The sequence below is a fragment of the Diadema setosum genome, chromosome 2 (genome assembly GCF_964275005.1).
Source record: "Diadema setosum chromosome 2, eeDiaSeto1, whole genome shotgun sequence".
Taxonomy (NCBI): domain Eukaryota; kingdom Metazoa; phylum Echinodermata; class Echinoidea; order Diadematoida; family Diadematidae; genus Diadema; species Diadema setosum.
The window spans coordinates 26177128-26203592 of NC_092686.1; the positions used below are offsets into that span (position 1 = coordinate 26177128).

Here is a 26465-nt window from a genome sequence, read left to right on the forward strand (position 1 = left end):
GAACTCGTTGGTGAGATGTTGCACTCGACGCCACCATTTCCTAGCATACAAGTCCGCTCTTTGGAACTTGCCTGGTGGAGGGAGGACTACTTTTGCCTTCATGGTCAAGAGGTGGTTGGGCGTCAGTGGTTCTGGAGCATCAGGCGAGTTCAGGTTCTGTGTTGTGAGAGGCCTTGAATTGACGATTGACTCTGCTTCAGAAAGGAATGTTCTGAAAGCCTCATCATCCAGCTGTTTGCCCGCAGACATCATCAGGGGTTCAAGAGCACGACGAACTGTTTGTATCTAGCGTTCCCACACACCGCCCATATGCGATGCATGGGGTGGATTCATTTTGAAGGGAATCCAGTCTGTGCCACTCTCTGTGAGATGGTGACGAATTTTGTCCTGGTCCATCTGTTTTAGGGCTTCTCGCAGCTCGTTTCTCGCACCTACGAATGCAGTTCCTCTGTCCGATCGAATTTGTTGTACTGGGCCACGTCGATTTACGAATCTGCGAAGACAGTTGATGAAGGAACTGGTGTCGAGACTGTTAGTAGATTCTAGATGAACAGATCTGGAAGCCATGCAGGTGAACAGCGCTACGTACCGCTTCACTGTGCTTCGTTTCTCCGTGATGGAAAATGGCCCATAGTAGTCGACAGCACAGTATGTGAAGGGGGGAGCCTGTTCAAATCTGTCTTCAGGCAGGTCTGCCATCTTCTGTTTCTCCAGTGGTCCGCGAAGTCGCTTGCAGGTAACACACTTGGATATGATGGACGAGACTGCAGACAAACCACCTATCACCCAGTAGCCTGCCTGTCGAAGTTGGTTGTGAGTTGCTCCTCTGCCCATGTGATTGACTTCTCCGTGGTGATGACGAATTAGGAGAGTTGTCAAATGAGCATCTTTTGGAACGATGGCGGGGTGTCTCACATAGTCTGGGATGTTCGCTCGACGGATGCGACCTCCTACTCTGACGATTCCTTTGTCATCTACAAAGGGGTCCAGTCGATATAACGAGCTTGTGGACTTGATGTCATCATTTCTCCTTTTTGCAGTCTGCCTATCACTGTCATCACGTACGTTGAGGTCAGTGAGGACTCGAAGCTCTCGATCAAAGTGCTCCCTCTGGACACAGCAAAGAAGTTCAGTTTCAGCTTCTTGGAGATCTGCCACGGTCAGAGTTATTCGTGAGACTGGTCGTGTCGCTGTCGGGGATTTCTTCAGCTTGACTTCTCTCATTTGTAGACGATGCTTGAACCTCAGGCATATGGCTACTGCTCGCTTGGCCCGATACCAGCTAGAAAGATGCGACAGTCGATTTGCATCAAGGTTTCTGCAGGCTTGTGCCCTCGTCGAGAAGCTGGTCGATTTTTTCACCTCTGGATCAGTCTCTTCTACCGTGAGTTGAAGATGCACAGGGGGAAGAAATTTTCCTTTCTCATGTAGGAAGGATGGACCTGCTAGCCAAGTACTACTATCCACCAGCTCCCTTGCTGTAAGACCACGAGAAGCATCATCTGCAGGGTTCGATGAGGTGTCTACGTAGTGCCATGATTCGGGGTCAGACTCATTGCGTATTTGCTGGACGCGATTTGCCACGTAGACATGAAATCTCCTGGACTCGTTACTAATGTACCCCAACACGATCTTGCTGTCAGTCCATAAGTATTCGCGAACATCTGGGTATGTCAGTTCATTGCGGAGGAATGCACTCATCTTTGCCGAGATGACAGCAGCAGCTAGTTCGAGTCTTGGGATGGTTTGTTGCTTGAGAGGAGTCACTCTAGACTTTGCAATGACGAGGGAGCATGATACATCATCATTTTCATCAACGAGACGAAGGTATGTACACTGACCATACATGCTTCACTGATCCAAAGTTGGGAGGCTTGTAGCAGCGAGGAAGCTGGAAATTTTCGAGTTCACTTATCTCCATCCTCCATTTTTCCCACTGTGGTCGAATGTCATCAGGAATTGGACTATCCCAGTCGAGTTTGAGCCGGCATAAGCTCTGCAAGATTTGCTTACCCCTCAGTGTCACTGGGCTGGCGAAGCCATTAGGATCGTAGATCGAACAGACGGTTGACAGGATCCCTCTTCTAGTGAAAGGACGATCACGAAGCTCGAGACGAAACTGGAGGCTGTCATTCTCCACGCACCACACTACACCAAGAGCGCGCTCTAGAGGGAGGGGATCCACAGTGAGGTCGAGGTCTGCCACACCCTTAGCCCTGTCATCTGTTGCGAATTGTTCGAGCACTTCCTTTCTGTTTGACATGATCTTATGTAGTTTTAGTCCTGCTTTAGAACAGATACCCTGTGCTGACTTCAAGAGTGACACTGCATCTTCAATGGTGGGGACAGACTTTGACCATCGTCGACGTAGAACTCCTTTCTGATGTAGTCGGCCGCATCTTTTCCGAATTCTTCCTCACCATCGTCTGCTGCCCTCTTGAGGCCGAAGTTTGCACAACCTGGCGAGCTTGTAGCCCCGAAAAGATGCACCTTCATGCGGTATTCCACCACGTCTTTACTAGGATTTCCATCTTCCCACCACAGGAAGCGAAGAAGGTCACGGTCTTTCTCTGCAACAAAGAATTGGTGGAACATACTTCTGATGTCCGCCATGACAGCAATGTCCTCCTCCCGGAAGCGACAGAGAATTCCAAGAAGTCCATTTGTGAGGTCAGGGCCTTGAAGGAGATGATCGTTGAGGGAGACACCATCGCATTTGGCCGAACAATCGAACACGACACGAACTTTGCCTGGTTTACGAGGGTGGTAAACTCCAGTGTGAGGAACATAGTTAATTCTTCCATCCACACCGTAAGATGGCGCTCTCTCAGCACAGGTTTCGATGACGTCATGCATGAAGGCTTGGTAATCTTTCAAGAACTGGGGATTTTTCTTGAAACGAGCTCAAAGCTGTCTCCACCTTCTTTCAGCAACATGACGGTTGGATGGAAGACTCGCGTTTTCAGTCTTTAGTGGGAGCGGCATTTCGTAATGTCCATCTGGCCTTCTCTGGATTCCGTTCTCGAGGAGATGAAGAAACTTCTGGTCTTCAATGGAAAGGGGTTCGCTGATGCCGTCATGCTGGAAGTCAGCCTCTAAAACTTTGAGGATTTTGTCATCAGTGAGAATCTCCTTTGCCTTGGTTGGGAATGCGAGATTCTGGTACAATCCAGCCGCGATTTTGTGACAACTAGCTGAATCTGTGTCAACAGGATCCTTGCAGATGCGACCCACAACTCCCCAACCGAGCAAAGATTTCTGGCCATATGGTTCCTCCTCTCCACCGGAGACGATATCCCGAGGTCGAATCGCACTAGGACAGTCGGTTCCGATGAGGAGAGAAACTTCGACATTCTGATCGTACGGCATCATTTCCTCCGCGACCCGAACGAGGTGTGGCCATCTATTTGCGATATCTGCCTTAGGAATTTGCGACCTGGTGGCAGGAATGTCGCTCCGGGTGAAGGCAGTTGGAAGCTTTACGATGTTTTCTTTTTTGTGGTCGAGAAGTTCCAGGTTGTGGACCTTGGAAGTTTCTATGTCCGAGGTGTTGTGCAGCGTTGTGAGCCTGAGATTGGTTTTATGGCCCCGAAGATCAAGTTTTTTGAAAAGTTTTTCCGATACGAAACTAACGTTGGATTGATCATCCAGAATTGCATATTCAAGGGACTCTTTTGTTGGATCACCAGCATGCCTCACCCAAACTGGCACAATCATAGAGTGGTCCTTCCCTTCGACGTTTTGCAGATGACACACTGAAGTGCACTTTGACGATGCTGCTCCTTCCTGTTTGGTATTCGGCTGCTTCTGCCAAGAATGAAAGCAGGTGAGGTGCCTTCCCTTGCAGACTGCACATGAGCGCTTAGCCTTGCATTGTTTGCTCTGATGGTTTGAATGTAGCCCACACCCGAAGCATAGTTTTTTCTCGAAGAAGAATGCTCGGCGCTCTTCGAGGTTGATGTTTTTGAATCCCGAGCAATCTTCGATCAGATGATTTTCACTGCAAAACGGACATGCTTTGTTCTTTGTAGTTTCCTGCGTTTGTTTGACCGAAGGCTTGGAACATTTTCCTTTAGTTGCAAAGGTACGGGCATTTTTCCACTTGGCTTTGTGTTGGCTAGCCGTGGCTGCTCCCGAACTGCTGCACTCAGCTCGGGGATGTTGGCTCTGTCTGCTGCTCTCCTCACGAACTCAGCAAAGGAAGAGAAAGGTGGGAATTCCTGTCATCCATGCTTGTCCTTGAATCGATCGATTTCATCCCTCCATTTATTTTCAAGATATGGAAGGAGTTTGTCAACAAGTTTGGCGTTTTCCTGAGGGAAGTCTAAAATTCCAAGGCTTTTCACGGATTCCTTTGCTGCGATGACTTTTGAAAGGCAATCTGCGAAATCTTGGAGGCCCGAGGCATCACGACTATGTATCTTCCCCCAAGAATTCAGCTTGGAAATGAATGCTGAGCTCACGATTGTTGGATCGCCATACCATCTGGTCAGGCTTTCTCGCGCTTGTTGATATGCATCAGGGGATCCAATCAAAACAAAATGCTGCACGATTTCCTTTGGCTTTCCAGATACAGAGTTATGTAGTACAGTAGATTGAGCTTGGTTCCATTATCAATGGGTTTGCAGTCCACCACAGAATCAAAGGTGTTTATCCATAGAGGGTAGACAAGTGGATCCCCAGAGAAAATTGGAATGTCCACCTTTGGCAACTGGGTGGAGGCTAGCATTTGCTGATTTATGTGACCTTGTTGAAGAGATGTCTCAGCTAGTTGTAACATGCACTTTTCCAGAGATGAGATGGTACTATGCCAGTCCGCTTGTAGTGAATCAGCTTTCGGCTGAGATGTTACTGGAGGCTGTCCGGCTTCTAACGTAGGAGGGGGTGTTCCTTGATTGTCTTGAGAGTTAAGGAAGCGATCGATACATTCATCCTTGTCCTCCTTTCGAATGTTCTTTAAAGCAGGATTTTCATCCTCCGATGATTCACTGCTGCATTCATCGAGTACAGCTTGCTCTGCTTCAATCTCGGCAAGTTCTTTTTCCTTCCGAAGATTTCTCAGCATCATCTCGAGCCTTGCTTCTTTCTCGTCGAATTTGAGAGATGCACGAAGGGCAGCTTCTCGTCTGCGAAGATCAACCCTTTCGCTTTCCCGACTAGTGCACCTCGAGCTTGCTCTGCTGCGTTTTGATTTGCGGCTGGTGATGCTCACATTGGTGTCATCCTTCACAGCAATTTGAGGTTCCATAACGAAAATCCAGCTTCAGCAGTATTCGATGCAATAAATTCGTTGATATATGTAATTTATTGCCTCATTTGTATTTTATTTCAATTGTATTTTATTGTGGCTGCCTCACTTAACACGAGTTGCTAAGTGAGGAGTTTCGGTCGAGTTCGAAGAACGATAGCACTCCATCAGAATTTATTCCGAACAGAGAGATATGAATTTGCGAATACGAATTTATTGGAATCCAAATCTCCCATGTACAGGTAGAGTAGAGTAGAGTAGATAAAATACAATTGGAGGCTTTGAACTGTTGACACTGGTTTTGGAACGAAGGAACGAACTTCGAAGATACGAGACACGAGATACGAGGTACTAGATATGAGATGCTTTCTCAACGATGATCGAACATGATACTGACTAGTTTGGCTTTCTTGCTGGCTTTCTAAGCCCAAGATGTTGCAAAAGCTAACTTAGTTTCCACGCCAAGGCTACCAGCAGAAGTTGGGTTCAAACAATAGGGGACTACACAATTTGAAAGGGGCCTTTGTTGTGTGCTTGGGAGGTTCAGTTTATGACTAAGATAGGGCCCAAGCGTCCAACTCCTATACATAATAGAGGCTGGACAGACATAGAAATTAACAATAGGGGCTGTGGGGCAGTGCTTCAAGCTTCATATTAAACGCCAAGTTGCAGGTATACAGGTGTATGTAAGATACATGTGTGTAACTGTATACCAGCTATGTACAAAATTGTCACCATGAGTTATATCACAGTACACAAGTTGCATTCAGAATACATCTGAGAAATATATACACAAAAAATAGCGATGAAATGGAATGAGAACTCTTATATCTCTTCACTGCATACTGCTGCAGTGACATCTAGTAAGGCCCGATCACGACATAAACGTACAAGTAAAACATACAAAACGCAAACGAACAAACTACGGTAGATGTACCGGCAGACATAAGTAAGCTCTTGCACAATATTTTATTACACAGTTCAAGTATCACATGGCGCAAAAACAAATATCTCGAAGTTCAATGAAAACTTTGTGGTCAGTTTACAAACTTATGCCTATTAAAACTGGAGACGAACTTTAGCAATAGATTGTTCTAGTGAGAGTAAAAACCGGTAGTTTGCCATGGGATTTCTCTTGTGTTGTAACGCAATTATTGTTGAACGGATCCGCAGGCGAGGGAAAAATGTAAATGTTTGACGCCTTTCAAACTAAGCTGTTGTTCCAAAGTCAGATTCCATTATGTTTAACGTAGTAAGTTTATAATAATGATGTGTTGCTAAAGATTGTTTGAATCAGCCTCCGAAAATGACGTTAATTGTTTCCTCGTTATACAACAACAGTAAGATAACTTCATTAAAAAGTAATAAGAATCTCTCAAAAGAGGAATAAAAATGATACAGGTTCAAAAAAAAAAAAAAATATGGCTATACCCAGGTATTAAACCAAGATTTTACCAGTTTGATCATTAACAACATTCACAAACATTTGTTTTTTCCGAGGGGGGGGGGGGGATGTAAACTAGTATATAGCACAGGAGTGTACAAAACATTTGGGTCTCGTGATTGTCTTCCAGATTTTGATTTATAATGCATGCATTCAAAAACTGTTTACAAATTTTGATAATCTACCTGACTATACAGATTGCACTTTGTCAGTTTAAAGATGAGAACTAATGCTATTTGTTTTTATGGGAAGTCGCTATATTTGGCAGAGCTTTTACTATACGGCCATTTACACATGCTTGGAAAGACCACAATGCTACTAAAACTGTGGCATTTTGATGATTTAGATGCAAATAGTTATACGACAATATTAAGGTGAGCTTATACTATACAGGTTGGCCCAAAAAGTGGAACAGCAGGTTTCTAGGACTTTGCCGGGATAAAATGCGATAGTATTTTAGCTGGTTGGGTGGAGCATCCATTCTTCATTGAAATAACACCAGAATCAATTTGGTGGAGAACTCTTATTTTTATTAGCAGTTCACTTTGAATAGTCATTTCCGGGGTTTGCTCGTGTAGTAAATTCAGAGTTCTGTCCTGCATTGATATAAGATCGATTACAACAATTCTGCTCTTTGAAAAGTAATCATGGAAAATAAAGTAAAGTTATTTGTTCATCATTGATTAATATGAGGCTCCTTAAATACAAATAACAAATTTCTCACAAAAAGGATATCCTTTAATACACGTGGATCACAGAAAATAGCATGAAATAAGCATGTAAGAAAACCTCTTTACAGGCAGTTGGCTGTCACTATGTTAGTTTTCATCGGCTTCAACATTAAGTATTTGTATGGGGTAATTACTCCTCCCTCGTTCGGGAGGGTGTGAAAGTTTGAATTAACGTGGGTAACATCAACTAGTGTTGTGCATGATTTTTTTTTTTCATTTGGAGGACTTTGGAGTCATGCTGAATTTAAGGTAGTAATAATACAGTAAAAAGGTAGCCTACAGTTAAACAATTCAAGCTCCCAGGTACATGACAAAGTATAGGCCTATACTTTCTTTTCTGCATAAACCAACCCCATGCTTAGAATGCAAACACGCACACTGTCTACGAATGTGAATAAATTCAATTTTTGTGCTGCATTGATAAAGATCGATTATGATCATTCTGCTACTTGTGATGCCACAATTGAAGCAACAGTTGTTGTTTTTTTTTATTATTATTGATTAATAAGAGGCTCCCGAAATATAAATGATAAATCTCTCACAAAATGGATATCATAAAGTTTATGGCAAAAGCTATCTTAGAGATCATTCAAGAAAACAAAAAGTTAAAAACTGCGCACAAACGTGTGGAACTTCAATACACGTAAAACAGCAAAATAACACAAAGAATGCATGTACACTTGTAGAAAACCATTTACAGGCAGTTTAGTTGTCATTGTTAGTCTTGTAAGTCTTCCTCGGCTTCAACATCAATTATTCGGAGCGGGCATTGGCCCCTCTATTACCATTCTGGAGGAGGTGAAAGTTTTAATTAGTGTGGTTAACATTACTAGTTATGTCCTCGAATTATTAAATTTCTAGACTTTCAGTCATGCTTAAACATAATGAATGAAGTAAAAAGGGAGCCTACAGTTTAACCCTTCAAATTCCCATATACATGAAAAGGTCCATATTCATGTACAGGCCTTTTTTTTCTGCATGAACCATATGGGGGCTGCGGGACCGGGGGGGGGGGGGGTCAAGGTTATGCCCCCCCCCCACGCCGCTTTAATAGACGCACCGGCGTAGCCAGGATATGATGGGGGGGGGGGGTGGCGGTGGCGGTTACTGTGTGCGAGGGAGCGGAGCGAACGAGAGGGGGCACGGTGAGAACTTTTTGCATTTTAATGTTGTTAATCATGGTGCAATTTGATGCATGGTTTTTGCGTGTTTTAACGACTTGAAACGGCCCCACTTGTTTAAGGTAGCAGGATATTTTGATATGGATTATTATTGAACAATTTGCCTATAAAGTGGTAGCACTTAGATAAACTTCTTCTATTAATTCTTACAATGAATTTCATGAACGCTGTCTGTTAAGCAATCAAACAGAAAAGTCTTACGATAGTGTACATAAGGGATGGTGATTTTACATTTTCAGACATGAAATTCAGCGATCTGGTGCAAACTTTTGGTGCAATACTTACAAGTTTTTCTACCTCCCCCCCCCCCAAAAAAAAAAAATAATAATAATAATAATGGAAATAATTACGGCTTTTTTCAGGGAAGTGTTGATAGCAAAATCATGGCATTTTAACTCTTATTCCGCGTGTGCATCATCTGTGTGTATGTACAAAGTCTATCTGAGGTAGAGGGAGAGGGTCTGTGGGAGGGGGATGCCCCCTCCCGCTCGACGGAGCTTTTGCGTTCTTAGAATTGAAATAAAGCGTTCTGAAGCACACTTTTTGTGAGAAATTCGGAAATTGTCATTCCCCAAAGTGTACTAAGTCTACAGACATGACAGAGAGAACAAATCAATGAGAGGTTGGCAAGTTAGATACCTCTCCCATATTCGAGGGAGTTTTTGTTTTGTTTTTTTGATGTTTTTTTTTTTATTTTAGAAGTGAAATTCAACAATCTGGCGCATATTTCTGTTGGAATATCTGGAAATTTGTCAATCAGAGAAGTGCACACTTTTTGTGGCATATTAATAATTGGAAAACTCAAAGTGTAGCCATAGTGTACTTGTATGCACAGGGCGGGGGGGGGGGGCGAACAGGGAGAAAGCGTGGGAGAGTGCTATACCCACTCTTCCCGTATGAGGGAGCTTTTGCCTTTTTAAAGTTAGGAGTGAGATATCTCGTATACGCATATTTGATGGAATATTTGGGAAATTATCAACAACAAAAAATGATCGGGGGAACTGAGAGAGAAAAGGGTTGATTAAATGGGGATATCCCCCTTGTACATGAGGGAACTATTGCTTTTTCGGAATGTAAGTGATAAGTCTTGTGCACTCAGAATTATTCAGAATCTTAAGGGGGACCGCCACAATCGGCTCCCCCCCCCCCTTTTTTTTTTTTTTTTTTTTTTTTTTTTTTTTTGCTACGCCGGTGCTTAGACGGAAACTTTATGTAAGGGCGGGATCTTTGGAAATTCAAATTCATGGGTGTTGTGATTTTTCCTTTTTTTTTCCCTTTTTTTCATGAACACGGTTCCGCGGCCCCTGGATAAAACAAACACTTTTTAATTAAGATATAAGACGACAAAGGGAATAATTTGTCAACAGAAGGCTTTTTTATATGAGACGTATTGGGATAGAATAATAAATTGTTGAAGATGCCTGTATATTATTTATGAAAAAAAAATGGTATGGAAATGGTAGGTTTAGGTGCGAGTTCTTCACGTTGTCTCCCTATACAAATTAAATTTGTTAAGATCTCAACTGCTGATCAGCAACCGCTGATCTGATCAGCAGTTGCGAATGTAGAGGGAGACAACGTGAGGAACTCGCACCTGAACCTTTACCTCTCTGAATAATATCTTTCTTTCAATGGTATAGGTTTGTTTGTAAATTTATATTTGGGACAAAAATTAGTCCAACTCCGAGTACTTTAAGCAGGAGAAAATCTTAAGTGCGCAATATGAGGATTTTCTATGGTTTTCTATTTCACAGCAATAGAATTTGTATTACACAAGTAGGATTTGCATGTGTCGCGGGGAGAAATGTAACACTGTCCTATTGAATTTCTCCCAGCGGTAACAGAATCAACAAAAAATCCCTGCCAATTTTTCATACCTGCATGTCTGTTATCAAGCAATTATAATATATTTTCAGAAGTTTGCACACTTACTAAGTTCATTGACATAGTGAAGGACCTACCAGATCTATGTAGTAAGTTTGATATTTTACTGACAAGAAAGTAAGAAACAATGAAAAAGTAACAAAAAGGGGTTATAAAAACAATTGTTTTTTAACTTACCTGTAGAGCTGTATAGTGGCTATATTATGTCTATTTTGAGGTGTACCGAGGCTCATCTTTTTACTGATGCCATTGGATTGTTGATTGGCCGAGCATTTCTCAACTTACAAGAGTGTCCCATATTTCTCCCCGTGTCCCATTTCTCCGCGGTTTCCCCTACATAATTATGCTTTTTCAGGAGAAGGCACGAAAAGCGCGTGTTGCGAGAAGGGTGTCAGAAACATGGAAAAAAATCTCTCGTCCTCGTCCTATTACATTTCTACGTCTAAATTTTTACCAATGACATTTTTTCTCTGGCATTTTGACCACTGACATTTCGACCACTGAAAACTTTACCTCTGACAATTTTTACTTCAGACATTTTTACGTCTGTCATTTTTACTCGGAAATTTTTACCGCTGACATTTTTACCTCTGACATTTTTATTTCCGACATTTTTACTTCTGACATTTTTACCTCTGACATCTTGACTTCTGACATTTTTACCTCTGATATTTGTACTTCTGACATTTTTACCTCTGACAATTTTAGCTCTGACATTTTTACCTCTGACATTTTTACTTCTGACATTTTATACCTCTTACATTTTTACTTGTGACATTTTTACCTCTGACATTTTTACCTCTGACATTTTTACTTCTGACATTTTAACTTCTGACATTTTAACCTTGCACCCTTTTAAGCCGCGCAAAGAAAAATACATCGCAGGCACTAAAATGGCGTTATTTCATTACTGAGATTCATAATTAACAAGACGGTCACAAGATTCAAAACTGCGGTATTTACCAGCTTACGACATAATTGAGGCAAAACTTAGCCAAATCTGATTTATATTTTGCTGTAAACAAGCTGCAAACAAACCGGCTTTCTAAGAGTAATAAGGTTCACGGAATCTTATTCAGGTTCTTATTTCAGATTGACAGTGTTGACATCTGACTACTTATTGTTAAAAATTGTCTTTTTTATGCATCATTTCAATCATAACCGCTATGATATGGTCAATTTATACACGTAAGCATTGAAATGGGTTTTAAAGGGGACCCGCGAAATCCACAAATTTGAGCACTGAAAGGACTAAGATGTGTTTATTCTTTGATATCCTTCCACCAATTGTTTGTAGAAAGCACCTGCGTAAGAGAGAAACCAATTTTTCCACCCTTATATTGCACATTTCGAAGTTCCTAAGCCCCAACCCTAAAAAAAGTCAACTTTCGACAAACATGAGTCACGTGACCGCATATGTCATCTTAATAATGGAGCTTTCGTAGCAGACGACAGCTGACTGTTGATTGCTCACAAGACGTTGGGTTGTTAAACGTTTGATTGCAAGAAAAATGTTGTTTTATGAGATCTTACCTGCACTTTGTAGACCATGCCTAGAGGATGTATCATTGCAGAGTGTAGTAAAACGGCAAAGGATGGGGTGAGTCTTTACTCCTTGCCCATAAGATCCAAATTTACGGAAAATTTGGAAAGCAAGAGTAAAGCTGACGAGGGCCCATTGGGACGGGCCCAGCAGCTCAAGCTTGGTATGTAGCGCCCACTTCCTGGAGGATGCCTTTGAAGTGGGGCTGCGCACCCAGTTGTTATCAAACGCATCAGAAGGCTGAAACCCGGTGATGCTGCGCCTGTCATTGCAGGCATGGTTTGCAATATATGACAAGTTCATCCGGCCAATACTTGCAATCCCCCCCCCCCCCATATGATACACTAGTAATGTATAACATGTGCCACGTTCCCATGCCTGACTCAGTCAACGTCGTGCCAAGTTCGCGTATTCTGCTCAAACGCACAAACCAGATCAGACCATTCGATAAAATCGCCAAATTCCACAGTACAATGGAATAGTTTCTTTAGATTCTATTCCTGTCACGTGTAGCTTGCATTTTATGTGGTGACTATCAAGCGGTGTTTCCTACTGGATTTTGTAAATAAATTCCAGGTTTCTGTCGCTGTTTTGTGTGTAAAAATCCGTGTCGTAACAATTATGTAGCTATTGGTGATTTGAAAGGGGAAAAATCATAGATATTTGTCATACAATTTACATGGAATCAAAGCTTGGGATTTTCTCTATAACTATGTTCATTACATTAACACAAATATAGAAAAAAAGTTACATAGGTTTGAAAAACCAATTTTTCACAAAGCACGATTATGTCAGTGTATGTTGCAGTCTCAGAATAATGTGGCACACAGGGAGTTAGCACCATGGCATACCGACAAAGAGTTGATAGAAGAATTGAATGTGTGTAAATCAGTGAAAATAGATGAAGTGAAATATAAAATCATGATACTAGTATCGATACAGTAAATGTTACTTGTAACCTTGCCCTGAAATTGGAATGATCAAAGTTTGTCCCTTGAATTGACATAAATAACTTTTCCCGGCCAATTTCGCACTTTTTTCAGTCCAATTCCTAATTGCTGCATTCAATTTAGCACAATTTAGCCTAGATGGCATGTTCGGTATTTCAATTTTATAATCTTTTCATTCAAATTCATTTTGGAGCATTCAAATTAGCTTTAACATCTTTCGAATCAGCACTTTTTCAGTTCAAATTCGTAAGACAAGCACCATTTCGAAAATCGTTCATTCAATTTAGCATGATATAGTCACGTGATCACGTATACGCTGCGCTCGTTCATTCGAATTCATTCTTGGGCATCCAATTTTGCATTTACTGCAGTCAATTTAGCAGACACGTTTAGGATTTAATTCTTTCTTTTTTTTTCATTTTCATTCATCATAGGTATTGTTTGCAAGCATCATAACATTTCATATTTTCGTATTCATTCTTTATTCTGATATCACCTTTATTGCAACAGTACTTTCAAATTATGTGTATGTGTTTATAATGTTCGATAGCATTATTTCATTCACAGATACATTGATCTTAAGTTTGTTCTGACATTAATTGGGAGAAGGAGGTTTCAATTTACATTGTGATTATTTCTTTTCATCTACAGGTTTCATTATTTTTATTTGGTGGGTGCTATATTGCATTAATCATCATTAGGAATAAAGTTTTTAGATCAGCTCTAGCCATCAATTTGTCAAATGCTGCAATGATTCTTTCCCTGTCTTCTTGAGAGATACGCCTGTATCTAACTCGTGCTGCCATGACTAGACATAAGAAAGTGAAGTGAATCTATGGTACTGGTGCATGTATAGTTCTGATAACGTGTATGAAAGAAGAGGGGCGTTACAGAACAACAAACTTGCGTTATTTATGGTCAAGGTTACCTTTACTATATACTTAACAGTGTATGGATGAAACAAAAAGTCACATTTAAATACGTATAAATCACGGTTCTCACCTTTTCAAAACAGAAACATTACGCCAATTTGAATGAACATGTTTGGAATTTGACTGCCCATTCACGAAATTGAATGACTGAAATACCATTTTCCGCCAGTGCTGGCGATTTTGAATGACTGAAGAGCACATGCCAATTTGAATGCCCGTTTTACGAATTCAAAAGACACATGTGCGAATTCCATTGGCCGAAACGCTACATTGAACGAACAAGTTGCAATTTTGAATGACAGAATGTGCAGTGACGAGGATTTTTGCTAAATTGAATGAACCTTTTATCAAATGGACTGACAAAAGTGCGAATTTGGCCGGGAAAACCTATATTAAAAAAATGCAATGCTGAACAAAAAAATAATCCACATATAGATCTTCACGTATTTTGATGTAATATTTTCAGAACCAATAAAAGCTCTGATTAAATGTCAAGTGAATGCGCAGAAATTTCTGATTTAGGCTTTATGATTAGATAAAGAGCGGGGATAATTAATGAAATGAAACATTACCATTCATCAGCATGAGCCTAGTGCAGTGCAGGCCTTAGGCGCTGTTGTTCGTACGTCACCATCGGGAAACCACCGGGGCTGAGCTGGTGGGAGTCCGATCAATGCATAATTTCCCCAATAATTTGTCCATAATAACTTTTTTTTTTTTCATAGCCCATTACCATTATTCACCATTATGCTTATACAAATATTATTGCTGAAGGTTCCAAAAACTTATTATCAGTATTTTTCAAGCGAAGCAAATCTCAGTTCTGCTCATGCAGTTTGAGATCCTAGCTCAGCTCATGAAAAAAGAATGAATGCCGAGGCTAAGCCTCCTAAAGTATCATATCTACCGAAGACGGCCAAGGCGAGGTCATGTGCGGTGCGGCTAGGCTCGACTGGCAGTGGCTGTAGCAAACGCTCGCTCCCCGGGCCGATCGGGGTGATATAGGCCTATTACTACTAGTAAATATGCACGTCGAAGCCGCGAAAGTACGGGTAAGGGGCAAATTGGTAGCTAGGGAACTACAGTTTCGTTACAAAAACCAATAGAATTTCAGTTAAATGGAAATCAACAGTTTGGTTTACCAATCTCTGTTACCAAGCCGCCTCTCAATGTCTTCTCCATCATCAAACCGAGCGACAGTTATGTACACCGTGGACTAGGCAAAACTGCAGGAATTTTGTCACAAAATTCCGCATGTTCAGAATCTGAACTTGAAGAGTTAATCCTCTCTTCCACGCCACTATCCGATGAATCGCTCATGTTTCCGGGGAAAGGGTTATCCAAAGAAAAAAAAAATTGCTGTGTTGTCCACTGTAGACAAACGACAAAAGCTAATAGAATCTACATATAATATCGTGCAAATAGAACTGAGTAGCGTCTGCTCGAACTCGCATCATTCTTGAGATGACGTCATCAGGACGTACGCGCCGTTCGCGTGTTTTTACAAAATTTCAAGGGGCATTCCCAGGGCTGTATCTTCTCTCAAAATAGCACTTTCATTCGTCAGAATGATCAAAAAGTAGTCGTACTGAAAATGTGAAATCAGCACATGACATTACATAGAATTGGCTTAAGGATGAAAATTAGGCTGATTTGGGCTTCAGGGCCCCTTTAAGGTTCTGTCCAAAGCTATGACAATATTTGGCCATGTGACAATCAGCCATCCTATATGGATATATTATGATAAATATTTATACAGGTGCTAAGGGAAAGTTTTCCCACCTACTGGTCATATCATTTGTAAAATTCAATATATTGTCATCCGCTTTAATGACAGCCAAAAGAGCTAGCTATAGAATCATGGATGTATCCAAATGACGTGAATATCATCAGTGTACCTAACCTACGACCTGCTGGAGAGGATACCATTGTTCGGTAGAGCTAGGTGAAGTGTTCTTAGACGCTCATGAAAATGTTGGCGTACATACAACGGAGATATAGGTGTATCATATACCCGTGGCGGTATCTTTGATTCGGAGGCAGTGGCTTCCCTTTGAACTGAAACTGAAAGCTACAGTTTATCTTTGGGAGCAGTGATTTAAAAAAAAAAATGTTCAAGATATCGCATTTCATGCATATGTGTAGGTCAGTTGCATCACAAAACATCCTACCATAGAACAATTTTGCAATGAAACCTAAAATATTAGAAGATATCACTTTTTTCTCATAAAAAAATAACTGTAAACGGTTGAGTCAAGAAACGTTTTCATCATACTTATTTTTCACGTTTTGTACATTGATTACTTAACATTGATTATACTGATTCACATTTTTTAATTGTTTGTTTCTATCCCCAACTTACATTTGGATGTATTTTGAAGCACTAAAGTTGGATTTTTGTTTCATCTGCAAATGGTAAATATTGCCTTTAAATATTAAGGGTCCGTATTCATTCTAATATCTGAGATCTTCTATGTGGGTGATGGATTGGAATGGGAATCGAGCGCAATATTGCATGCTTGTAGGCCTTCATTATGTCATGTATGTGGTATATTGGTGCAAAGGGCAAAAATGTCAGCTGTCACGAGAATGGCGCGGGGGTTGAGAAGGGCATAACGGTTGTTGAGTGATTCAATGTGTCTGGGGAAACTGGTCGTGTCTTGAGGGTAAGATGGAAGTGCTTGTACTTTGAGGACGAAGGTGACAATCTACAAATTTAGAAATGAGTACAGTGGCACATGAACAGCCAGAGACAATTGTCTTCCTGGACTATCTTAGGAAGAAAGTAGGCCTTTTACAGGCTGCGGCATGGGACCACCTCTGGCACTGGAGTGAGGTAAAATTTGGTTTCCCAATCGTAACTCAAGTGTTCTTTGGTGCGTATTCAACCATTCTTAGGTGACTTTCAGTTCGTTCATGTGTTACCTCTTTGTAGGTGTTCTCGTCAGAGAGTGGACCCATTCCTTCTTCAGTGGATGCATTCGATTGGTCAACCACGACGGACCCTTCTCTGCAGGTTGGATGATCATTTCACGGTTTCGTTGAAGACTGTGCGGGGCTTTTCGTTCTTCTCTAATGAGGTTGTCCCTGCACGCGCTTAGATGAGTTTTACCTGTATTTGATAACTGACTCTGTGACCTTAGAACTAGTTTCTTCTATGAAGACATAAGATTGTGGTTCCTTGACATTGGGGGTTCAAGCGCTCTTGGTTTTCGGGGTCTTTGTTATGTATCTTGTTGCGGTAAGTTGGGCTGTGTGTATATTATGATCTTGTCCGTCTGTGTTACACTGCGTTGTGGGAGGGTTCTCTGGTGAGCGCTGACTGTTTTTTGTTTTTTTTTTTTTTTTTTGAAGTGAGTTTTTATTAGCATCCTTCTCTTGGCGATCCTTATGAAGTTCCAACACTTGTACGAAAGACTGGTTCCACCTGTGGTGAGAACGTGTTCAAATTTACTACACTACATTTGACATTGTTTTCACAAAGTTCGCAGGATTCTTTGAATCTGATTCCACCTTAATGTAGTGGTCATAGTTGTAGCTGCGCTCGTTGTGTTTGTTGATGGCGCTGTTTTCTTTTGTTTTTGTTTTTTGTTTTTTTTGTTTTTGCTTTGCTTTTCTCTGTGTGTGTGTGTTTAATAGTTTCATTTTCCTGAAGTGTCTGCTGTGTCCTGTCCCATGCAAGTGCGGATTTTCTTGCTGAACAGATGCCACTGGCGGTGTTGTTTTTGTCCAGCGCTTTCAGGTCCTCATGCACTGCCTGAAATCTTTTTTGAATTATTGCGTTCTTTTGATCTGACGAGCGTTGTGCGTTGTCGGTGCGTTTCACCCTGAAGTGAGTTTATGGTTTGGTGGTAATAAGCAGGACCAGTGGATTGCTAAAGTTCATTCTTCAGATCTTCGAGGTTAGTGTTGGTCACAGCGATCTATGTACTCTTTCTTCCACCAGATGTTGGATAGGCCTAAAGATGTGGAGCAATAAATTGTTTTTCCTCCATCCATATAACGTCTTCAGCCAACGAGGGTCGTTGTCTACAAAACACGATCGTTTTGTTGATTGTTAGTAGACCGTGTGCAACAATACCGTTTTCTCCTCCAGACGATTTTCATAATTTCACATCATGTAGTACAAAAATCGACAGCTCCATGTGTAGATTTATGGAATTAGTAGAGAACCAATACTCTGAGAAAAAAAAAATCTTAAACAAATCACACTGAACAATGCTGATGACATAGGAGGCTCACATATTTTAGTAATGTAGCAGTGTAATTCCTCTACAATACCGCTTGCTTATATGAACAAGTTCACCTGTGTAGAATCTACGCGTGCCTTCTTTTGTTCTGCTTCCGTGAGCCCCAACTCATGTATTCTTATGGTTAAACTGCCATGTCAATTCATCCTTGTTCATTGCAATTTGTTATAATATTTGGAAAACACTCTATTCCTCATCCCAATCACTATAAATTCTGAAACTCTATCTTGTATATAGCTAATTCACAGTTGTTCAAATGTAAAGAATCTGAAAATCATCCGGAGGTCTCCTTTAAGTAATGCGAACGAAGTTCATGTCTTTGTCTGCGTTCCAGCAGTTTGCTTGTGTTTTAAAATGTGTACCTGCAGTTTCTAGTGTGTCATGTTGTCACTGTATGTTTGTGCTATTGTGTTAATATTTAGAAAGGAAGTCGTCTGTACCTACAGAAGGATCCCGGTCAGGCAACTGGCGGAATGCACGTATAGCACATACATGCAAGAAATGTTGTGTCAAAATTTTAAACTTTCAGGTGATGGTAGAGTCATTAAATAGGCGTAAGACATGTAGTGTTGCGATGGTCCAGACGTGGCTTCTGCTTAATTCTCTTCCCTTTCATTTAGTTCTCTAGCTTTCGGCACTATCAATATCAAAGGTGTAGCATTGTGTTGTTGTTTTTTTGTTAGAACAAAAGAAAAGAAAGATTTCTTAGACTCAAATTAAAACAAAAAGTAACAAAGCAATAAGTTTTCTGGAAAATCAATCATCCTGCGCCATTTCAGGAAGTCCAGTCCTTCCGGTCACACTTCACTTTTACTTACCAAATTTGGGCATAATATCCACTGTCAGCTCTCTTTGGGTCAAGCTGCAACGTATGACCTCATAACCCTTCAGCAAAAGAAACGGGCAGCAAAAGTGACGTAGAACTGTGCGTCGGTGGATTGGATATCAAAGTTAAAATGTATTTTTCAGAAGGGTTCTAAACCCAATGAATAGAGTAGTTGAGCTGACAAATAAGAAGAACTTGTTGGAAAAGGCTGGTTAACAGATAGACTTGACAATTTGGGAGATGTATGTCATGTATGTTACTGCTTTCATATGCTGCTTTCTTAACACCCTGATCGGTGATATTGTGCGTGACTGTATTGCGGAGTTTAAAACACTCGCGTGAATGTCATATTCTAGTCATATGGGCGTAAGCAATAGGATCCCCCCCTTCTCTCTCTCTCTCTCTCTTCTTTATTCTCCCTCTCCCTTCCCTTATTTCCATAGTACATGTTACTATCGATTAATATTGTAAATGATGTGAGCGTTTAGGGAACGTATAGGCCCAGTAATGTATACTGTTTGGTCTTTGAGCAAATTGATTCTTGCTTTATTATGTTAAGTTGCACAAAGGAATATTAAGATATCAATATCAGTTATTGCTGATTGACTTGTGACGTCAAGGTTATAGAAAGCAGCGCAGATTCTGGGATACTAATGTGAATAATCAATTATTATATTCCAATCACGAGTTGGAGTTAAGATTATACTACTGAATGACGATATATTATGCAACGATGCAACGAAGCATAACGATTAAGAATGAACGCGGCAATTGAATTAAGACTGCGTATGCTATATTGATGAACATCATTCACCAATGATATCAAATATTAAGTCATTGACTATTATCTCATTGTACTCATTATTATCCCTTGTATATGATGTTTACAAATTTCAGGGTTTGGTTGTTCGGATCGACATGAAACCATTCCAATCGATGATAAGAACCTGCGAATAAAAAGAACATCCGTAACGAACATACTGCGAGTCCCGGCTCCATTTGTTGCGCGCTACATAGACTATTAGACTTTCATCAGAATCTAAAAAAGTAAGAATTTAATGACAAAGTTTGCCATTGCTGCAATATTGTCAATTAAGGCAAATTGTATTTGTGGCATATATCAAGCTCCCGTCAGAAAATTCGGGTTTCCACAACTGCCCTTCAAAAAGTGCATCGATCATTATACACTTAACTGCAAACTCAAATACTAGGTGTTAAAAAAAAAAAATTCCCCACTTTTGATCCTTTATAATTCAAAAACTATATATCAGTTGATATTAACATTGATATGAGCAATAGCTGAATAGTGTACAATTCTGTTGGAGGTGATTTGAAAATGAAAGCATGATTCAGTTTTGGTAAATTCAACATTAATTTTTCAGTTAGGTTTCAGATTTTGCTCTATTTTCAACCCTCTGTACAAAACTTCAACTTTGCACAGGGGGTTATTGGCGTGTATAGGAGTGTGTTGTTGAGAACCAGACAATGGTCCTGGACAATAGCCAGGATTGGAATGCTCTATTACATATTTATGAGGAATTCCACTTTCACAGCTAGTCTTTATTCATTCTGAAATGCGGTGTATGCAAGCACATGGAAACATGTGCTCACTTTTTTCATGTGCATGCATTTCATTCTGTGTCATGAATTCAGACTAGCAGTGCTCAGGGCAATCCACATGAATAATTGATAAAGCATTCATGTGCCTTGCAGCAGAGCTCTGAACAGGTGGTAGTCATTTCCATTGTTCAGGCACAAAGGGTCATTGTAAGCACACACTCACATACACATCATTGGTTTCTGCGTGTAAAGTTCAATTTTTGTACAGAGGGTTAAAATTTGCTCAAAATCTGGAACCTAACATTGAAATAAATCATTGATTTCATGAAACTGATTAGGCATTCATATTCAAATCACCTCCAACTAAATTGTACAATATTCAGCTATTACTCTTATCAATGACAGTTTTATCTGACATATAGTTTTTGAACTACGTATTAAGAATCACAAGTGGAAAATGTTTTTTGTAACACCTAGTACGTAAAACACAAATTATTGTTTGTCTTTTTTGACACTTCCTAATTGCTTTAATTTTCCTTTCGCTTTAGAGCAACAGCTTTTCACCACCTGCACCTGCAAGGAAAATAGTAAGAACCTTAGATTTTTGCGGCAACATTGAATATCTTTTTATTTCTTTTGATTTTTCACCATTCATAAGGGAAACATACATCGTATTAGAATTTCAGTTTTGAGCCGTTATTTTGAATTTCTCAAAACCCTCAGTAATGTATTTGAGTAAAGCTTTTTTTTTTAATTGTCCACCTTTTATAACAATATATACACATGGAATTCAGATATTTCCTGCTATGTCTGAGAACAATTTGGTGGCCATCTTGAATATCTATTCAAATCAGCACCTTCGAAATACAGTAAAAATGGGAGCTTTTCACCTTTCATATAAAAACTGCAATTTTGTTGGCCATTTTGGCGGCCATTTTGGCGATAATTTCGAGTGTCCCAAAATCAAGAATGCAAGAATTGCTTTAATAGGATTCGGATTATGCATTCTCGATAGAAACGAAATCTTACTTAATAAACTTCTGCAATACGGTTTCCAAGAAAGACCCTGGAGTGGTTCAAAAGTTACCTTACCAACAGACAACAGTTCGTTTCTGCATGTCGTCAATAATTCATCTACCATGTGTGATATTCAAATATTAGGCCCCCTTTTATCCATTATCTATATCAATGATTTTCATAGATGCAAGTTGTCAATGAAGAGCTGAAACATGTTACACAATAGATACGGGCAAACAAATTATTACTTAATTTGCAAAAACTACGTTTGTGCTTTTTAGTAATTCCCTTGAAAAGCTACCTGGCAGCTTTGTACTTGATGACACCCCTCCCTCCTTTCCTTCTTGTTTCCCTCCTCCTCCTTCTTCTTCGAGATTCTGTCTCATGAAGCTGGACGGTAGGATCAAGATCTGGCGGCGTAGTTGCTGTGCTTGGGTCATCTACCAGGGTGCACGTCACGAGACCGACACCCACGAGTCATACAGCCCACAAGTTATACTGCTCACAAGTCATACAGCCCACGAGTCATACAGCTCACAAGTCATACAGCCCACCAGTTATACAGCCCACGAGTTCGACACTGAGTAAATAAAGCCCACGAGTTCGACATCAAGTAAAATAAGCCCAGGAGTTATACGGCTCACGAGACCGACACTACGCACAAAAGGCTCATGAGACCGACAGTAAGCAATCAAAGCCCACGAGGCCGACACTACACTTAAAAGGTCCACGAGACCGACGCTACGCATACAAGGCTCACGAGACCGACATTACGCATAAGAGGTTCACGAGACCGACATTAAGCAAAGAAGGCCCGCGAGATCGACAGGATGAACAGCGCCACCTATAGACCAATAAATTGTATAGGGTGTCCTGATAATAGCATAGGAAGATATGAGAGATGGAAAAGAAGAGTTGCCATCTCCGGCAGGGTGTAACCCCTTAAGTTGCCCCCCCCCCCCCCCCCCCTGAAATGATCAGGATCTTTAATTGTGCTTGCATGGGTGTTTGTTTGTGGAAAAAAAATGAACAAAGTACAGTAAAAGTGTGTAACAGATCTTTCCACAGTAAGCCTGCGAGGGTGTTGAATTAGTATTAATTAAAAATGAAAAAAATAACGTAATCGTCTATTAAGGTACCGTAAGGGATTCGGGAAAAATTAGATGCATCCAGGAAAACAGCTATTGTATTTCACGAAAAAATGATATAAAACGATATAAAACGTTTTAATCAGTAGCATTACACTATAGTTACAGAGAAAATTACAAGTAGATCTTACTGCAAAACTTCCAAGTAGGAGGGTAGAATATCTAAAATAGAATAAGTACAAAAATGTAACTAGTGAATCGGGAAAGAGAAGAGGTAAAAATTATATCCTGCCCATCTTCTAGCTAAAACCTGGGAAAGCCTAATAAAATAGCACGATGGCATTATTAAAGCTCTAAAATTAATCCATACATCGTTCTTGCCCTCTTTTTAATTCATTTGTGGGTTTTGTTTTGATTTTTTGTCTCTTTTTTTGGGGGGGATGAAGAATACTAATTCTTCTATTTTTTTTTTATTTGGGGGGCATGAAGAATACAATTCTATTTTTCTACTTGATAACAATGTCGCTCCCTGACACACTTGCCCCCCCCCCCCAGAAGTATGTAGAAATACATGTTTGATGTCGTTCATAATTATGTAGATGGTCACCATCTTTCAATTGATAGCGTGACGAAATTACAACCGCCAGTATGTTATTTTTCCGTTCATGGAACACCCTGTACAGGTGATTGACATGTAGATGGCGCTGTTTATCCTGTCGGTCTCGTGGGCCTTCTTTGCCTACTGTCGGTCTCGTGGGCTTTCTTTGCTTAGTGTCGGTCTCGTGAGCCTTTTTAGCTTAGTGTCGGTCTCGTGGGCCTTTTTTGCCTACTGTCGGTCTCGTGGGCTTTCTTTGCTTAGTGTCGGTCTCATGAGCCTTTATTGCTTAGTGTCGGTCTCGTGGGCTTTCTTTGCTTAGTGTCGGTCTCATGAGCCTTTTGTGCGTAGTGTCGAACTCATGGGCTGTATGACTCCTGAGCCGTATAACTCGTGGGCTGTATGACTCATGGACCTATTATTGATGTCGGTCTCGTGGACCGTATGACTCGTGGGTGTCGGTCTCGTGGGATGCCCCCATCTACCAACTACTGACCTAATGAGATGTAACAATTTCTCAATAAATGGAGAGGAGACAGTCACAGAAAAAAAAATGTCCATGTGTCTTCATTGTTTTGTCATTGAAGTTTGGATGAATTCCCCATTGAAAACAACAAATTTTGCAACATTTCATTTTTTACCTTGCTGCATATTCAGAGACACTGTGCATTCCACGATTGCATAAGCATCACAAGTGACACAGCATTATAAAGAAGAATAATTAAGCTCTCTAATGATACCACATTTACGTATGATGAGGAAGCAAAAAGAGATATAATTACCCCTCAAACGTGAATTGCAGAACTTTTTTGAGGTTATTTAGGTTATTTACATGGAAGTGTTTGCATTGCACTTACTGACCTTGTGAACATAGGTTTCCACAATTTCCGTGATCGAATCTGAAGTGTAGAACAGTTTTGATGAAATCACTGTGCTTTTATCATGGTTAGAACTGATTTGCATATTATGAAAATTGGACCATTTTGCCCCATTGTATTTCTTGGGACTTTTAGTATGGTGTTTAGGAAAACATAATGAGTTGAACCGCAGTGGAATTCCTACCATGGCAGTTAGTGTGGGTGAAGACTAGAAGCCAAATTGTCCATTATTCCATTACTCTGGCGTCGCCTTGCTGTGATAAGAAAAGATTGTTCAGGTACAAGGTGAGTTGAGTGTGTCGAGTGCTGGTGCAAGCACGTTTGTGTGTGTTCAGCAAGCGTGCGGTACCATTTGTCTGTCCCCCAGATTTCAAACTATAGGGTGTTTCTTTTTCTTTTTCATTTCTCTTCAGAGTACTATGAGTGAATGATCCAAAAGGTTACTCATAACCTGCTAGTCACACAGAATTCTTCTTTGTTTGCACGCACAAGAGCGGAAAATTTATTTTATTTATATGGGTGCCTAAGTTTTGATACCATGGTCACTAGTAGATATCTATCAAGCCAGCTGCGATGGAAGCTTAGGACAGGGTATATGATCATTCAGAGACCAACGAGGGGACGTCGGACATCTTTTTAAATCCGCAGGTTAGTGCTCATCAAATATAATAAACGTAAAGGAAAAGAAATGGGTGAAAATGGTTACAAACCACGTGTTTTGACCAAACTTTGAATTCCCATCATAACAGATTCATTTCCAGTATTCTAGTTGGTGTATGGGGGATAGGATTCAACATTCATAACGATAGTTCCATTACCAATTTATCTAATAATTTATGTTTACATATACGAATCATCATCTTTCTGGTATTTACAGAATTGCTGGTGCTTTACTCTGCAACGACATTCTACGATGGGAGACGCGGTAGAAGGCATCAGCAAGGCGCGCTTCGTAGCAACAGAGCCAATTAACTTTCTGATACTAGCTGTCCAAGGAGCCCTCGCCACCCTCAGGACGTTTTACATTCAAGAACGGCTAGCACAAAGTTATAATTTCTCAATCAATTACCACCTGAACGGCACATGTTCTGATGAGAACAACACTGATCCCCTTTATAAGCGGATACAATCCGAGACATCATTTTGGAACATGTGGCTTGCAACACTTTCCACTTTTCTGCCAGTTATTACGGCGACATTCCTCGTAGCTGCTTCGAGCTTCATCGGTCGAAAACCGATCCTAGTCGTAAGTGCGATAGGCCACCTCATTGCTTCTGGCATCTTTCTCCTGGTAGCGTTGTTTGAGCTACCCATATTCATATCTCTCTTTGCGGCCTTTGTGCTTGGGTTGTGTGGGGATACAGATGCTGTCGAAGTAGTATCTGCGGCTTATATTGCCGACTCTTCCTTTGGTAAGTCTAGAACACAGAGGATGGTTGTTCTTTCACTTATGGATAGTGCGGGATGGGGTTGCGGTCAAGTGTTGGGAGGTTTGATTCTCGGTTATTCCAATAACTTTCCCGTCAGCTTTGCATTTCCAACAATATTAGCTGCCATCAACGTTGCCTACACAACTTTCCCAGGACTAGTTTTGGAAACAGTACCCAATTGCAAGACCCTCCCAGCAGGTAGCATTCTTAAGGAAACTCTGAACAGTCTTGCTGGGTTTTACACTCGCTTCGATAGAAGCAGGAGGACAAAAGCTCTCATTCTGATCACCATCATATGCCTACTGCGTTTTGTGAGAGAAGGCATATTCGACGTCATCGTTATCTATGGCCTAGGAAGACCTTTCTGCTGGACAGCCACATTTGTGGGATTCTTTAATGCCAGTGTTGCTCTGGTTCCTTCAGCAGGTAAGCACTAGATTCATCACATTCCCCTGTACGTGCGATAAGGGTCCACATTATTAGTATTATCATTTTGTAGTACGTTCTCCTGCATCACTCTATCAATGGAGAGAGAGGTTTGTTTTAACCCACGCGATTCATGCAAAATTTGGTGGCATATGAAATCAACAAACAGTCGAACAAAAAGAGCAGCAAGTAACCCTAACAAGTGGCTGGTGCTGGTGCTAACAAGTGCACTCCTTAAGCCACCGACCAGTCACCGACTGCTGTTTAATATAAGCTGTTATTTTCGCGTACAGATATTTTGGCGAATGGGGAGGTCATAGACATTTTCGCGAGATATTGTTTTCGCGAATTGACACCGAGACTTTGCACATGCGCTGTTACCTAAAGCCCCAGTCACAAAGGCCTATAAACATGTACGGATCCTCAAGGATTTACACGATGATCCAGGTTGTTGATACCGTGTGTACAATCATAACGCTTCG

At 40.8% G+C, this 26465-nt stretch overlaps 3 protein-coding genes across 3 annotated transcripts; 1 reads left to right on the forward strand and 2 right to left on the reverse strand.

Annotated features, from left to right (window-relative positions):
- Positions 1-285: 285 nt before the first annotated feature.
- Positions 286-2263, reverse strand: LOC140243622 (uncharacterized). The gene is made up of 2 exons (XM_072323290.1): positions 1847-2263; positions 286-1773 (listed from the first exon to the last, which is right to left on the reverse strand). The coding sequence occupies exons 1-2, from the start codon at positions 2261-2263 to the stop codon at positions 286-288; spliced, it is 1905 nt and encodes a 634-aa protein (XP_072179391.1).
- Positions 2264-2313: 50 nt separating this feature from the next.
- On the reverse strand, positions 2314-2856 carry LOC140243633 (uncharacterized). The gene has a single exon (XM_072323301.1). The coding sequence runs from the start codon at positions 2854-2856 to the stop codon at positions 2314-2316; it is 543 nt and encodes a 180-aa protein (XP_072179402.1).
- A 22184-nt stretch (positions 2857-25040) lies between these two features.
- On the forward strand, positions 25041-25994 carry LOC140243644 (proton-coupled folate transporter-like). Its single transcript, XM_072323310.1, has one exon. The coding sequence runs from the start codon at positions 25041-25043 to the stop codon at positions 25992-25994; it is 954 nt and encodes a 317-aa protein (XP_072179411.1).
- The last annotated feature ends 471 nt before the right edge of the window (positions 25995-26465 follow it).